This window comes from Juglans regia, chromosome 1 (genome assembly GCF_001411555.2).
Source record: "Juglans regia cultivar Chandler chromosome 1, Walnut 2.0, whole genome shotgun sequence".
NCBI classification, from domain to species: domain Eukaryota; kingdom Viridiplantae; phylum Streptophyta; class Magnoliopsida; order Fagales; family Juglandaceae; genus Juglans; species Juglans regia.
In genome coordinates, this window is record NC_049901.1 from 19403030 (window position 1) to 19420163 (window position 17134).

General features: G+C 36.3%; 1 protein-coding gene across 3 annotated transcripts; it reads right to left on the reverse strand.

Annotated features, from left to right (window-relative positions):
- Positions 1 to 60: 60 nt before the first annotated feature.
- Positions 61 to 7355, reverse strand: LOC108991958. Of its 3 annotated transcripts, none has more exons than XM_035684114.1 (5): positions 7287 to 7355; positions 3627 to 6289; positions 3254 to 3355; positions 2985 to 3162; positions 61 to 593 (listed from the first exon to the last, which is right to left on the reverse strand). In XM_035684114.1, exons 2-5 carry the CDS (start codon positions 6188 to 6190, stop codon positions 387 to 389), a joined length of 3051 nt encoding a protein of 1016 aa, XP_035540007.1. In that variant the 5' UTR covers positions 6191 to 6289; positions 7287 to 7355; the 3' UTR covers positions 61 to 386. The 3 variants fall into 3 exon arrangements, with proteins under 3 accessions (XP_035540007.1, XP_018821931.2, XP_018821932.2); XM_018966386.2 differs by having other exon boundaries at positions 3627 to 6368; positions 7287 to 7324; XM_018966387.2 differs by lacking the exon at positions 61 to 593 and having other exon boundaries at positions 3098 to 3162; positions 3242 to 3355; positions 3627 to 6368; positions 7287 to 7324.
- Positions 7356 to 17134: the final 9779 nt, after the last annotated feature.

Below are 17134 nucleotides of genomic sequence, written 5' to 3' on the forward strand. Positions count from 1 at the left end.
ATTTATAAAGAAAAAAAAAAAACATGGCCCCGGGAGAATGGTAAAGGGGTGAACAAACATAGATCTCTACCAAGGATTTGTCAATAGTATCGTTTATTTACATCAAAATTCAGAAACGGAACTATAATGTGAAAATCAACAGCTGAGGATGATGTCATCTGGCTATACAAAATTGAATCGAACAAGGCTTCAGCTTTTCAACTCTTAAAAGTTTTACATTGCCAACAAAAACTAACATACAATGGTTAGGCCGCCCAAACAGTAGTATCTCATCTTTTTCCTATCCACTTTACAAATATATCGCCAGTGTAAGTAAACCCAATTCTTAAACAGTAATGGTAAGAAAAATGTCCTCATTGGAAGATATGGCATAAGAAAAAACCAACTTAACTTTTCCGGGAAAGAAAGAACTCATAATCTGGCTGCCGATTGAATGACATTACATTATTTTTGTAAACACACCCTCTGGAAAAAAGTAGTGCATTTTCCTCTAGTTTTTTGAGTCTTTCTTTAAGGATTTCAGAACCATTGAAAGGTGTTGATTCTTTCAAAGAAGTTTCAACTGGTATTTTTCGATTGAACCAGCATTCACCCTGAAAATAAAAGCTTGTCAGGCATATAAGACACCATTTACAAGCATAGCATTTTGCTGAAAGAAACAAAATAAGCGCCTCTACTAGTTGTGAAGACAAGCACTAAAAAATTTACATTCTTCACGGGAGCGCAAAATATTTTTGTCAGATATGATCAACTGAGTGAAGCTACCAACTTCTATATACAAACGTTAAATGCTGACAACAAAAGAACCTAGATGAAAGAGGAAAATATGACAGACTTTAAAGCAGATACAGAATAAAAATGGGTCTCAGCACAATAAGTAAAATACATACATATGCCAATTATGATGGCATACCAATTAATGAAGTTGGTTAGATTCGGATCCCAAGTTTTGAATAGTCATAGTTAAAACAACTTCTTTCCGTTGTCACATGAACCCAGAACCCAACCATCAATAATCTTGATGCAGGACAAGAGCCCCAGCACCAAATTAGTTTATGACGGCAGGCCATAGTAGGGTTTTGGGAAAGCCAGCAGGGCCATTATAGGCCAATAAAAGGTGCAATACATACTTAGATAATTCAATTTTGTTCTCAATACTTTTCCGTGTCCAGAACAAAGCTGCTGGTCCACTGAGCAGCATGACACATTCACTTCATTCTTTGGCAACGCAGTTCCTAGGCAATGAAAGTTCGAAGAAAGAGTGTTTCTGATTGAGATTTAGGAATTATTTATCAAGAAATCATCACTGGAAAGTGAAACAGTCACTTTCTTTCGCTTGAAATTTTGGGCATGACAAGACCATTGCCATGGTGTAAGATTGTTTCTATGGACCTTCACTATTATGCTATGTGGCCTAGGTTATTAGGTAATGAATGTTCCACTTGTCTGCTTGAAAAAGGGAGGAAGAATACTGAGGAGTGTATAATCCATTGCTTATTGATCATGGGAGGTGATATGGGAGTTGCGTGCAAATGGAATTGCTGTAAATTTTGGGCATGATAAGACCATTGCCATGGTGTAAGATTGTTTCTATAGACCTTCACCAATATGCTATGTAGCCAAAGTTATTAGGCAATGAATTTTCTACTTGTCTGCTTACAAAAGGGAGGAAGCCTAATGACTATAATCCATTACTTACTGCTCATGGACCATGATATCCTGCGTAATTCCATTCCTATATAAGTTGATAACATTATAAATAGGGAAGAAACATAAACCAAATAAGGCAATGGAAAGAAAGATAAAAAACAGCCACAAAATTAGAAAAAAAAAAGAAGCAAAGCAATATTAATGCCAAAACTAACAGAAGGGCTAGCAGTCAGATTCATTCTTATAGTTCTGGTTATTTCGTCAATGGCATTATTAACAAAAACCTTTGCTTCCTAGATTTAAAAGAGTGAAATATTCCACCTGCATTCTGCATGACTAACATGAAAATCCCACCCTGGAAAAGTCAATCTTTTCACTCTCAAAGCACGAGAAAGTAATTTAAAGCTAGAAACTATGTATATAAAATTTCCTTTTTCAGTTGATTCATCTAAAAAATAATTTCACAGAGATCACAAACATCCATGTTTAAACCTATCCTACAAGTCACGCAACTGTGTGGCTTCATGCAAAAATGAAACAGACCACTAATTTTGATGTGAACAGAATGAATAAAATATAATTAGCCTGGAAAAGCTTCCACATAGCCTTTAAAGTTCTCATTACCTTTTGAAAAAATCTACACAATCTCCTACTATTCACACAACCTCCACACACCACATATTTTTTAATTTTTATTATTTTTTTCTTTTATTAAATATTTAATATATGAATAATGAATAGAAAAATTAAATTATTTTAAAAAAAATAAACTAATTTTTTTTTTAAATATTAAAAAATATTAAAATTTAAAAAAATGTGGTGTGTGGAGGTTGGGGAGGTTGTGTAGCATTGCTCTTAGCTTTTTACTATGTCACATTATTGTACCCACCTCTCTTTGCATGGAACCAAGCCCATTGGCCATGTTCACTTATCGAGTACCCTTTTTTCAATTATCATGTACCCTATCATGCCCATAAACATAAAATGAGCTGAAGAAAAGTCAAATGCTTTCTCCTGTGACTCATAGTCAAGAATAAAAAAAAAAACCCAGTAGAAGTTTGAGCATCAATCTTGTCAACTAGTTATTTCTCCATAAATTCTAGTCAATAAACACTGTAAGAATCATCTTCACCAACACCTACTAACATAAAATCTTCCAAAGAATAAAAGCTGAATCCCAACAAAAAGGTTTTGGAGAAATTACCATATCTACTAGTTGATATACTCTAATTATTAACACCAAATTCTCATCCCTTTCTATCATTTAAGTCATAAACCAAGAAAGTTAACCCAGTGGAACATTCTGGCATGTAAAATAAATGTCAATTCTTTACCTGTGCATTGTAGCTTTGCAATCCTAACACGGGGGAGACAATGCAGAATACGTCTTTATTCAGAGAATCACTCCAAAGGAGTTTGTGGACCAGATGCCCTAGTGAATGGAAAGTCAAAAATGATGCACGGAAGTTCCCTTCTGGAATTCGATATATTGGATACCAGGCCACTGAAAACCTAAAAATCATTAAGTTTTGAAATAAGCAAAGATACTCTCCGAAGAAAAAAAAAACTGTATTTAAGATTATAGAATTACTTTGGTTCTCACCAAGATGCAGGATGTAGTTCGTGCAGCTTCATAAGTTCTAGCTTTGATGGGTCACCATATATTTGATTATTAGAAGATCCAGTGCCAATGAGCTCTACAATTCTGCAATAATTATGAAATTTTCACTTAATGCAGAATTAACCCATGACAGCATCACGAATCTTCAGAAAATATTCTTGCATAATTTCTGAAGTCAATAACTAGATTGCAGAAAAAGCCTCCTATAAGAGAACACACACATTGACTACTAATTTACACCCACCAAAGGATTAAACAAGTAACATCATTTTCCAGCTGAGTGGCAGCTGCAAGAGCAATACAATATTTGATGTAGAAAAAGATAAAAGAGGAAAAAATACTGGCAATCACATACTTATCATAAAGAGGCTTTCGATTCTGTGGCTGCTCAGATTCGAAAAATTCAAATAAGAGCTCGGTATCCAAGAAGGTAGGCAAACAATCTAAACTCAAACTATCACTTTCATTGCATAGGGAAAACTTCAATGAACTGACAGGTTCCTCAACTGAGTCACAATTAGCCACTGGTTCTATACCATCTTCCTCATTCCCCTGAACCTCAAAATCTTCTGGATATTGTCTGACAAACGATGTTGCGGGAAAAGATGAGTGAGATTCAAGTTCTCCTTTGCCCTGCATTTCAAGGTTGGCATGCTCTCTATTTTTAACAGAATGCTTGGGGGGACGAGGGAAGCCAAACAACTGGACGGCTGAAAGGAAAGGAACAAAATGAGCATGGAAGGACATAGAATCAATATCCAACCCCTTTAGATTCCGAGAATCTTCTGCCTTGACTTCCAACCCATAATTCCCCGGCTTCTCATACCAGTTCCAAACAGCACGTAGTGATACATTAGGTATCTGGTGCTTGCAGAGGAAACAATGGGACAGCTGATTATCTGTGCAAATGGCACATTTTTCATATACAAATGAAGAAGTGATTACTGGAGCAGCAGAATGGACCAGCCTTTCAAATTCTGCAAGTGGATAGCCCATAACAAGGTGAATGACCTCCGATTCAAGTTGCATTTGGTAAGCTGCCTTAAAAGCTTCTGCAGATATATGTGAGCCTATTAAGAACTTGGGATTGAAGTTGGGTTTTTTATAATTTTTTTGGTGATCTTTAGCACTTACAGTTACAACTTCCTGACTATCTACTTTGGCACTGGAATTTTCTGCAATGCAGGATTCACCAGCAGAACTAGTTTGTTTCAGAAGCTTGGACGTCTTTGTACCAACGGGAATCCACTTCTTTACACTTGGGCTATGTTTAGGTCCATTATGAAATTTCAAGTTTGGGCACATTTTTCTGTCTATAGGTGCACGAAAAGACCTACTTGACACACCTTCCATCCTTGGAGCCTTCATGCAATTGTGTGGCTGGAACCCATTTAGCTCACATTGACCTGGCATTATCAAATCTGTTGAGGGAGGTGCATTTCGCCTTATGAGAGGGGAAAATGCAGGAGATGAATTTAAATAGTAGGAACCATAACCTGCAGTGTACTGACTATTGTAACTGGCTCTTTGTGCAGAATTCCCATTTTTGTACTGATACAATTCATAACAAACCTGTGATGATTCTTTTTGAAAGAGAACTGACTTATCATGAAGCCTAAAGAAGTTGCCACCATAGCTTCCCAGTCCTTCCTTTATACTGTAGTTGTTCTCATGATTGAATGAATTGTATGATTTTGATTTCCCACAGTCAATTTCCATAGTACTTGGTTGACTTAACTGTGAAACATGTTTATAAAATACCCTGTTCAACTTCTGCTGAGAAGCCCATTGTGGAGATTCAACCAATGGCGGCATATTCGCATGCATTAATGACTCTTTGTTGACCATCATTTTAATTCCATGTGCAGATTTCTTGTAGCCTGGAGGTGAAATTAAGGGTCTGGGTAACAGTCCTCTACTTGAAAATGAATTATGCTTGACCCAAAGATTCTTCTCTAGCAGACAAACATCCCTCTCTACATAACAAAAACTTGATCTTCTTTTCCAGTTGGGTTGTGCACCCTTTGCATTGTTCTGATTCTTCTGCTGGACTAAGCAGCTATTTCCCCTCCCAACCTGGATAGGGAAATGACTGTTAGTTTTGGGTACAACATCGCACTGAGATGTCAAATTGTTAGATTTAAAATCATTACATGGAGTGATACCATGAACATTCCAGGCACTGTGACACAGTTCACAGATATTGGTATCTCCATGGTTGTCACCAATACAATTTTTGGCCTTACACGACATGGAATTCATTATCTCATAAGTATTGCATCGAGATAAATGTCTGGGAGACTGGTTCTCAAGATGCTCTGAAAAACAGTTGTTGCTTAGTTCTTCAGGCTCTTGCCTGCTGATTTTTGAGCCCTCACAGCGGTTGTTGGATTCACAATCATTATGATTCTGCATAGCATCTGGTAAGTAATTGTCGGTGAGATTAGAATTTCTGATCTTGGAACATTGAGGGAGTTTCTTGCCATTGTGAGCATTCTGATTTTCACAAAATTCAGATGTACATGGTGGCAATTGAAGACTAACACCAGCAGATGGAGGATCCTTCTTCAAGTCTGCGTCATACTTAGATGAGGGATTGTTCATCCCCTCCCTGGATAACTGAAAAGAACCAACTTCAGTGTCTAAATCGCATTTTCTTAATCCTGTGCCATCAAGTGTTATATCAGTGGAACTTTTAGTTGACTTGCCTTTCTTTCTCTTCTTCTTCTTCTTCTTCTTCTTGTTAGAAATTGTAGCAACTATATCCACCACACTATTAATGGTGGCGGGGTTCTCATTTAAAGAACAAGAGGGGCCGTCATGACCGGGAAAATGCATGGCTTCATCAGATCTATACTTTTTTGTACACTTGACATTCGGTAAATCTATATGTCCCAGCTGCTCCAAAATCTCTGACATCTTTATTTCACCCAGAACAGAACCTTGTAGAGAGCATGAAGAGCCAGAACCACTGCCTCCCCTATACTTTTTTCTGCTCGATATGTTGAATTAATGCCCCTGAAAGAGTTATATCCAGGACATTTATCTAGGCAAGAATTTTCAAGAAGCGTTGGTGACTAACTTCAGCATAGGTAACCTGAAGAAACAATTGTACTGGAAAGATAAATGGAGAATAGCATTTGGTTCATATCAAAGGAACATCAAGTCCAGCAAGAAAGACCAAATTGGTTCAAGGTTAAAGAAAACGAAAGGACAAAAAAAAAAAATAAATAAATAAAAAAGGCAGCAGAGACTTGTATTGTCCCATATATCCTGCAGACAATTATATATGTCAAAGTTTAATGTCTAAACCAGAAAGCGTGTAAGGAAGTAAACAGAAACTCCCAGTTTGTAGAATGAGCTGCACAATGTTTCTACAATATAATCTTTCGATGGTTAACAAATCATTCCTTTTATCAAATTTTCCATTGTTTAATCATGCAACATCCTATCCACTGATCCACATTAAAAAACGAGAAGTAAAACTTCAACAAGAAGCATCCCATAGAGCGATCACGCATAACACATGCACTCTCGCATGTATACTAGCCCATATCTCTCTCTGATTAAACCAAGACAATTTTTCACAACAAAAGATATTTTGCTGACCTAATTTGACTCAAACCATAGAGTACCACACCACAATAACACAGCCACACACAAGCCTTTAGCTCCCTTTTTACATATTCGTTTTACATTCGACAATTACGCAAAAAAAAGAATAGAAAAAGAAGTACACAAATATGTGCCAATGTGAATGCCATGAATCTAAAATCAAAGAAATTAACGGTGCCAGAAAAAAGATCATTGCAGAAACTGAATTTAACTGAAAGAAACCCTACCACCCACATAGCATTGATTTTCAATGACATAAGTCTGAAGAAAAGAAAAGATAGTGTGGAGCCAGGAAACAAGAATAGTAGAAATCAAGTTACTATCAACCTCATAGGGTACTAATAGATGAAAGAAATAATCAGCGAAAGTGAATGGAAAGGAAAGATTGTGTAGAAAATACCTGAGGCAGAGAGAAAGAGAGAGATAGAGTGAAGAGTGAAGAGTGGAGAGCGCGCGCGCTGAAGAGGATATGAAAAGCGAGAAATAGTATCGTATTTGTAGATCCCAAGCCCCTTCCATTTCACTCTAAACAAAATAAATAAATTTATTTTCTAAATTAAATTGCGTGAGATAAATATTTTTAAATAAAATTATTTTATTTAGTATACTTACACTTTATTTATATTTCTTTAAAATAATTAATCAAATTTTTTTTAAAAATTTTAATCAATCACTTTTCATTTAATAATCATATCCCCAATAATAAAAAAATTCCTATCCAAAAACCTACTTGGACTTTCCTAACTTTTATTAAATAAATAGAAATAATATTTATAATTATATAATGGACAATTCCACGCATTTTTTTTAAAAAAATAATAATAGACTCCATTTTATTTTAAAAAAAAATACGTAACATTTATTCAACCAATAATTATACCAAACATTGCTCGTACCGTTATCTCCTAAGGCTCTATCGGGGGACTAAACGACAGCAACTAATTACACTAACTATCTACTGCATGAGTTATCTGAATTGAACGCAATCTAACTTACTCTAACTGACTGCATTATCTGTTTCAAGCGGCATATCCTCTGAACTTCCTATTTACACTCTTGGGTTCAAAGATCGCTTCGATTGCTGCTCAGAACTTGAGTTTTCTAATTGCGTAAGTGACCATTAAACCTAGAGCGTCCTTGAAGGAGACAAAGAAAGAAGAAAAAATAGATAAATAAAGGTAAAAAAAAAACAGATACAAAAATTAAAAGGAAAAAATATGCACCGATGAATGTGTCGGTCTGCATTTGGTTTAGTACTGTAGCACAAATGTATTTTACATATCCCTATCACAATCTGATAAAGAGACATTGTCTATAATTAATGTCTCATGGTGTTGTATATCCGTGTGTATATATGTGCTTATAAACGGTGTTTGTGCTCTTCAGTGTGACTGTTATATACCATATATGCGCAACTTCTGAAACCTCCCGCAACTTCCTGACCTCCCGCTACTTTCGGACCAGCTAGAGGGGGTGGGAGCTTCGGCTCCTTCCCCCCTCACTCTTTCCCTCCCCCTTTCTGGTTTCTTTTGTATATTTGCTTTTGTTTTTTGTTTTTCCAGGCTAAATAAAGGGAGAATCGCCGTTCGTGATCTTTCGGGTCCCTATAGCCAACACGCGCCCCACCAGGAGGTTCCCCAGCCGCTGATCTACACGTCCACTGAACACGGCCCCAACCGCAGTGGAGCGTAGCCTGCACGTGCGGGGTGAAAATTCTGGAGCTCGTCGACGCGTGTCCCTCACGCGCCACCAAGGAGCTCTTTGCCGTTGCAACGCGCGGCTACTCCCGAACCGGCGACTTTGGATCTTCCAAGACCGACCGTCGGTTTTCCCTTCTGAGGCATTTTTGTGCACTGTTTTTCTCTTTTTACAGTGTTTTTTAATGTAATTTATTTATGCATTGTCTTTATTTTCAAGAAAACAAAAAATCCAAAAATATTTGTCCCTTTGGACACTTATTCGGTGATGTTGGGGTTTGGTTTCTCCATACCCCGTCCAGTTGGGTATGGAGTTTTATGTTTAGTTACTGCAAACTCTGTCAGGAACAGAGTTGTGCTATCTCTTAGACTTCGGTCTTTAGAGATAAGCCGTTTGGACTAGACCATGTCAGTCACAATAGTGTACTGGGATTCTACTAACGTTTGTAATTGACTTGTTGTTTGAAGTCAAATTTGTATGTTCTCTTTCAATGAATGGAATGAAATCCGTTGTTATAAAATATATATATATATATATATATATATATGTGCTTATAAACTTGTGCAGACATGCCTTGTGATGGATAATTAAACAAAAAATAATATTAAAATATTTTGTTGATATTTTTTCGTCTCTTTATGTGATGAAGCATCGAATGATTGTCATATAAAAAAAATGATAAAAAGATGCTTATTAAAGATTTATAAATTATATTTATCTAATTAAATGAGCTATACACTTGAATCATCCGGGTTTAGGCTTGGGAATCCTGGTATAACCGGACCAGAACCTGGGTTTCAAACCCAGGTCAAAACTTGGACAGACCCGCCAGAATCTTTATTTATTTATTTATTTATTTTTTTCCAGTTTTGATTGTTTTGATATATATATATTTTTTCCTTTCTTTGTGGGGGACATTGTCGGCTTGTCCATCTCTCATTGATCTGGAAATTGTTGGCCTGTAAGTTTTTTTTTTTTTTTGTCTGGAAATTCTTTAACTGCAAATGTACTAGAAAGTAAACTTCTATGTATCAGAAATGTAGAAGATAGAAAGCTTCCAATAAAGATGGTAAAAAAATTCAAAAATATTGGTAAAAATGAAGCAGTAACTAGTATGCACCGGAAGTGTAGCTTGCAAACTATTATCTGCCAACTGCCGACACAAAATGAATCCTATTTCGCATAAATGAAAAATCATGTAAAATAGCAGTAACTAGCAAAGTACCTGTTATATGTGTACACTATATTTAATATGGACCCATGTGTCAGTAGTGAAAATGATAGGAATTCCTGATGCTTAAAATTCAGACAACGAAAGATAAATGAGAGATGGACAACAATTTCCAGATCAAAACATTCAAACTGAAGAAAAAAAAGGTACCAGGTTGTAAATCTAGGTTTCGGGTTTAAAATTCGGTACCCGGACCAGGTGTACTTGAGTTTTGCAACTCGAATTTCGGCTAGGATTTGTTCCGGGCTTGAATCGAAATTCGGTTTCTCGGATTCTGGACTGGGCCGGGAAAAAACCTTGCCCGGATGAACAGTCCTACCAAATATAGTTGCTTGGAGAGCCCCAAAGGTTTCTGCAAGCTGTGGATAAGGGAATAAGCTTCATTTCATTCTCATTGTTGCTATGACTTTTCCTTCCCAATCTCTAGCTATAACTCAAATACCAATCTGATTACTAGCTTTGTCAATTGCAGCATCCCAATTTAACTTGATAGCATTTTGAGGAAGAGGCATCCATTTATGAGATTTGGAAGTAGTAGTATCTAATGAGTCTTTCCTCTCTATCTGTACTGCCTTCAGGTCCTGCAAATATTTTTTTGAGAGCACCACCACACTTTGAGGATGTGATAATACTACATTAAAAAGAAAGGCATTTCAATTTTCTTCTAAACCAGATTCTTCTAGCTACCACAACAAACTCCTCTAATTTTCCTAATCAAAAGATTCACATAAAATTTTCATCAGCTCAATAAAGCTCAATTTTCTAAAACTACTCTTCTATATATGCTTTGAGCATTGACTCTACACATCATGAGCAGCAATACAACTCCATAGTGCATACTCCACAGATTCTTTTTCCTCCATACACAAAGGGCATTTTGGGTGTTCTACAACCTTCTTCTTGCATAAATTGGAGTTTGTAGGAAGAGCATACCTAGACATGCTCTCCGCAAAAAGACTTTGTCAGAATTTGGAATGTTAAGTTTTCAAAAAGTGGGCCATACTTATTTCTTTCTATTACTGCTGGATGCTTGCCCTTTAGATATTTCCTGGATCTCTTTTCTTAGATGGTACGCACTTTGAACTAAGAACTGACAATTGGTGGCAGCTTTCAAAATCAATTTGTCAGGGCTATTGCAATAACTCAGAGGGATTTTATAGATTGTTTCAGCTTCTACTTCAGAGAAGATTTCAACAATCAAATTATGTCTCCATTGATTACTCTTTGAGTCAATTAAAGCATTCACACTAGCATCTGCCTCAATCTTCACAGAACTTTGAACTCTAAATGAAGTTTGGTGAGGTAGCCATTTATCTGACCATATTTGAACCTATTCTCCATTTCCAGTTCTCTAGATGGTGCCTTCATCCAACAGATGTCGAGCTTCAAGTATACTTCTCCAGAGTTATGATGGTTTGCTGCCAATTTTATCCTGAAAGAAAGAAACCTTAGCAAAGTATTTAGACTTCAACACTTGTTATGCCAAAGAATTAGGACTTTGAATGAGCTCCAACCTTGCTTTGCAAGCATGGAAAGGTTAAAAATTTCCATATCCCTAAAGCTAAGCCCACTTGCAGACTTTGCCTTCACCATTTTGCTCCAAGAAACCCAATGGATCTTCCTTTCTTTATCCTTCCTTCAGCCATCTTTGATAGTAAAAAGTGTGTATTCTTGTGGGCGTTTGGTGGATTCTTGCTCCTTGTTGTGAGTGTTTGATTGATATTTCCATTTTGGAGTTGATGTTAGAGTTGTTTGCAGTAACCCGTGCTTAAGTGGTCGTCAACCCCCTAGGTCCATCTTAGGCGGTTGCCGATCTCGTCGACTCGTTCCAAAAGGTAACCAGCGTGAGACAGTTATGGATTCCCAGAAAACCCGCTAGCGGTAATTGTGGCATGAGTGTCACCACTCGGTGTTTGCTAGAGAAGTCACAAGGCAGGAGATGACTCGATCATGTTAAGGCGTGGAGAGATGAGACACTTTGGAGAGGGCGGAGCATTAGTTTAGATAGCCAAGTGGGAGATGAACTTGACCATGCTTGGTGGCAGGAGAGACGTAGACACTTGGGAAAGGTGTTCCCTCTTATAATCGCCAGGGTGCGAGCACGGAACATCAGCTTAAATAGATAGGCAGAAGATGGACTCAAACTCAAGGGGTGATGAGGAGAGACTGTGACATTTGGGAGACATGTTCCCTCCTAAAATCGCCAAGGTCTGAGCGCTGAGCATCGGCTTAGATAGCCAAGGGGGAGATGAACTTGACTGCACTAGGTGGTGAGGAGAGAATGTGACACTTGGGAGAGGTGGTCCCTTCTATAATTGCCAAGGTGTGAATGCTGAGCATCGGCTTAGATAGCCAATGCTGGGCACCAACATGAAACTAGTCTTAAAAGTCTTTGCAAGTTCCAGATGGGCGAATTACAAGGTCAAGAGCCAAGAAGATCAAGGAGGCAATACAAGAATTGATGCAATCCATTTGAGACGAGTTTAGCAAGATCCCAACATTCAAGATGGGCTTGAAGGATGAAGGTCTAGTTTTGATTCATTTGATAAGTTATGGAAGGGGGCAACAACATGACTTAAAGGCTTTGGGCACTTGAAGTCTTTCAACTTGTTTAATTCATTTAAAGGACTTATTTTATTAGTTTAGAATAATTGAGTTTATTATGAGAATGACTTAAGGGGAGCCTATGCAAGGACATGTTGAGAAAGTTATTATTTTATTGAACTAGGGTTAGGGTTTTACTGTAGCGAGTACTGTAGCCGCACTATAGATGCGGCACTATTCACACAAGGGGCATTTTTGAAAGATGGAGATTTATTTTGGCTAGAGTTTTAATTAGGTTTTGCTTAAAATACTCTTTGTAGCCTCATTTTAAGAAGTTTTTTTTATGAAATTTGATGAATTTATTCATTGTGAATTGAGTTTACTCCACTTGTTCTTAATTGAAATTTTAAACTTATAAAAGGTAAATCACAATCTTTGTGGCGTTCCTCCTTGTAATCTAGGTTCTTGATACATGTTTTTCAATGGGTTTAGATTTTAATATAATCTAGGTTCTTGAAACGAGTTCTCAACGGATCTAGATTCTCCATCCATTGACTCGATTTTGACTTTCTTGGGTGAGTTTTCAAATTGATTGTGAGTTCAAGAGATTCCATTTCCATGGGTTCATATAATTTGGTATTTAGAGCAAGGTTTCCAATCAGATCTATCTTTTAATTTTTGCATCCTTATATTTAATTCTAAGACTTCATTATTCTAGGGTTGAAAAAAAAAACAAAAAGGAGGCTGCCAAAATTCTTAGGGTTCTTGGTTTGGCTGAAATTTGTATGACCTAGGGTTTCAGAATTCTAGGGTTTCTTGCATCTCTAAATTTATCAATTACTTGGAGTTTCGTTTCATTGTTTCTCTTCTACGTCATTGTTAATTCTTGTATGCTTGAATTCAATTGCTTAATTTTCATAATTGAATATTGTTGTTTGTCATTGAATTAGAGAAAAGAAAAGAAAAGAAAAAAATTTGAAAAAAAAAAAAGAAGAAGAAGAAGAAGAAGAAGAAAAGAAAATGTAGCATATTCAAAAGTTGCTACATAGTTACAACAAAGAGAAAGAAAGACATTTGTTGATTGAGCTTTATAATAAAAGAGGCTGAATAAATCTTTCTAGTTGGTATCTTGTTTTATAATTACTCTTTCGATCGTATAAATTCCTTAAGTCTCATGTCATTTTATTCTTTCCTTATTTCTTGCTCTTGTTTCTTGGATCTATATTACTGGTTGAAATAATACAAGGTTATATTATCTTGATTTAGTTCAACTAGTTCTTAAAGAACTTGAGCGGGAAAACTATTGAGATAAGAGGCAAGATGCAAAAGGCAAGAGAGTGTAAGACTATTATTGGAAAAAAGGCAATGAAGAGTGAAACACGAGTGAAGTGTCATTATTCATTATTCGAGTGTAAACACATAAAGGAGTGTGTGAGATTTTCCACTAACATTCTTTTTGTGTAGCACATTATGATGTCTCATAGGAGTGACTCATCATCAAAGGGGATGACATATAACTCATAATTTGTTATACAAGTTATGCAACAACAGTTTGAGTGGTTGAACTTGTTGTTGGGTGAAGTGAATGATAGGATCGATAATCAAGAAGTGATAATTAGAAATCTACAGGGCATGAGAGATAGGAGACGACGTGAGTCTAGTGTTGAAAATGAGAATGAGAATAAAGAGTATTGTGATTTTCTTGTTTCCATGCGTGCACTCAACCCACAAATTAAGATGGATGATACAGAGTAGTAAAGCGAGAGCATTTTTCATACTAGATGTCACATCAACAACAAGGTATGTAGTATGATCATGATCTGAGGAGTTGTATTAATGTGGCTAGCACTACTTTAGTCGAGAAATTAAATTTACCTACATTGAAACACCTAAGACCATACAAGTTGCAGTGGTTGAGTGATTGTGAGGAGATTAGGGTAAATAAGCAAATGTTAGTTTCTTTATCAATTGGAAAATACTAGGATGTAGTGCTTTGTGATATAGTGTCTATGCATGCTGGCCATATTTTGTTGGAGAAGACATGGCAATATAATTGGAAAGTGATCCATGATGGGTTAAGGAACATGTACAGTTTTGAAAAAGATGGAAAAACAATCACAGTTGCTCCAACACTGGTCCATGGGGACAAATTAAAACTGAAAAGTGAGGTTGCTCAAAAAAGAAAAAGTAAAAATGAGAGTGATAAAAAAAGAAAGAGTGAAAGTGAGAGTGATAAAAAAAAGTAAGAGTGAAAATGAGGGTGATCAAAAAAAGAGTGAGAGTGAGAGTGATCAAAAAAGAAAAAGTGAAAAAGAGATTGAGGTAAAAAGCAAGAGTGAAAGTGAGATTGAGCTAAAAAGAAAGAGTGAATGTGAGATTGAGAAAAAAAAATAGTAAGGTCGAAAATGAGAGAGAGAGAGAGAAAAAAAAAGATGAGGATGAGACTGAGACATCAAGGAAAAGAGAGAATGAGTTGAAAAATAATTGAGAGGTCGAGAGTTCAAAAAAAGATGAAGAAAAAAGAAAGCGACAAGGAAAAAGAGAGTGAAAAGAAAAAAGAGAGTGAAAGGAAAAAAGAGAGTTAGAAAGAAAAAGAGAGTGTAAAGAAAGGAGAGAGTGAAGAAAATGGGAGAAAAAGAAAGAGAAAAGTGAGTTTTATACTAAGGCGAGTCTTAATACTAACGAACTTGGCGTATCTTTACCTAGTGTTGTTGTCTCTTTGTTGAAGGGATATGAGGTCTTGTTTCCTAGCAATGTGTTTAGTGGATTGCCATCTATTAGGGAGATAAATCACTACATTGATTTTGTGACAGGTGCGACAACTCCTACCCGACCTTTCTTTGAAGAACATGAGTCATTGACACATTTGAAGTGACAATGTAAGTTGTTGACTAGAATGCATAGTAAGTGGGAGGACTGTATTGAGAGTTTTCCTCATGTAATCAAGTACACACAAGTTAGGAAAATTTTGTGGTTGATGCTTTAACAAGAAGGTATGTCATTGTCATCATTTTAGATGCAAACTTATTAAGACTTGAATATGATAAGAAATTGTATGTTAATGATGATGGCTTGGCTAGTGTGTATGGAGTACGTGAGAAAGCATCGTTTGGTCAGTTTTATAGACTAGATTGCTATTTGTTTGAAGATAATAGACTTTATGAACCTACTAGTCTTATGCGTGAGTTGCTTGTGCATGGATTTGGTTTGATGGATCATTTTAGTGTAATGAAAATTTTAGACGGATTGCATGAACGTTTGTGAGAGTAACATTAGCCATTCATTGACATGTCGCATGAACGTTTGTGAGAGTATCATTTTCCATTCATTAATGTATTGCATGAACGTTTGTGCATGAATTTGGTTTGATGGATCATTTTGGTGTAAAGAAAATTTTAGACAGATTGCATGAACGTTTGTGACAGTATTGCATGCTATTCATTGTATTTACATATAATTGGAGTGATCATTTTGGGGTCAAGAAAACTTTAGACATTTTGTATGAACATTTCTTTTGGCCTAAGATGAAGAGAGATGTCAATCACATTTGTGTCAGATGCATTACATGTAGAAATGCCAAATTTAAGGTTTTGCCACATGTGTTGTATACACCCTTACCTGTTCCTAGTGAGCCATGGGTAGACATATCTATGGACTTTGTTTTAGGACTGTCTAGGACAAAAACGGGTAGATATTCTATTTTTGTGGTTGTGAATAGATTTAGTCAGATAACACATTTCCTTCCATGCCATAAAACAGATGATGCCACTTGTTTTTCAAGGAGATAGTACGACTCCATGGTGCACTTAGGAGTATTGTTTCTGATAGGGATGTTAAATTTCTTAGCTACTTTTGAAAGTTGTTGTGGGAGAAACTAGGTACCAAGTTCTTATTTTCCACTACTTGTCATCTACAGACTGATGGTCAGACTGAAATAGTTAATAGGACTTTAACTCAACTTTTTCGCACTGTTGTCCATAAGAATTTAAAAACTTGGGAGGATTGTTTGCCATTTATAGAGTTTGCATATAATAGGACAATGCATACTACTACTTCATATTCTCCTTTTAAAATTGTCTATAGTTTTAATCCACTTACTCCTTTAGATTTTTTGCTTGTTGATGACAGGAGTAACTTGGATAAACCTTCTCAAACTCTTGAGAAAATTAATGAAAATGCTTATAAAGTTGAGAGCTTCTAGGTAAGTATCATGTTTATGCTATTTTTAATGTTACTAACATTTTTCCCTTCGATTCAGGTGGAGATTCAAGGTCGAATCCTTTTGAGGAGAGGGGGAATGATGGGAACCAACATGGATATAGTCTTAAAGGTATTTGCAAGTTTCAGATGGGCTAATTACAAGATCAAGAGCCAAGAAGATCAAAGAGGCAATGCAAGAATTTATGCAATCCACTTGAGACGAGTTTAGCAAGAGCCCAACATTCAAGATGAGCATGAAGGATGAAAATCTAGTTTTGATTCATTTGATAAGCTATGGAATAGGGCAAGAACATGACTTAAAGGCTTTGGGCACTTGAAAGCTTTCAACTTGTTTAATTCATTTAAAAGACTTATTTTTATTAATTTAGAATAATTGAGTTTATTATGGGAAGGAATTAAGGGGGCTTATGCAAGGGTATGTTGGGAAAGTTATTATTTTATTGAACTAGGATTAGGGTTTTACTGGAGAGAGTACTGTAGCCGCACTGTAGATGTAGCACTATTCACACAAGGGGCATTTTTGGAAGATTGAGATTTATTTTGGCTAGGGTTTT

Bases quoted from the DNA above. Each gene is read 5' to 3' on its own strand.
- LOC108991958 (XM_035684114.1), bottom strand. From the start codon at position 6,190: ATGTCAGAGATTTTGGAGCAGCTGGGACATATAGATTTACCGAATGTC. The intron at 3,356-3,626 runs GTATGTGATTGC...TAATTATTGCAG, and splicing joins CGAAAGCCTCTTTATGATAA to AATTGTAGAGCTCATTGGCA. The intron at 3,163-3,253 runs GTGAGAACCAAA...AATGATTTTTAG, and splicing joins GAACTACATCCTGCATCTTG to GTTTTCAGTGGCCTGGTATC.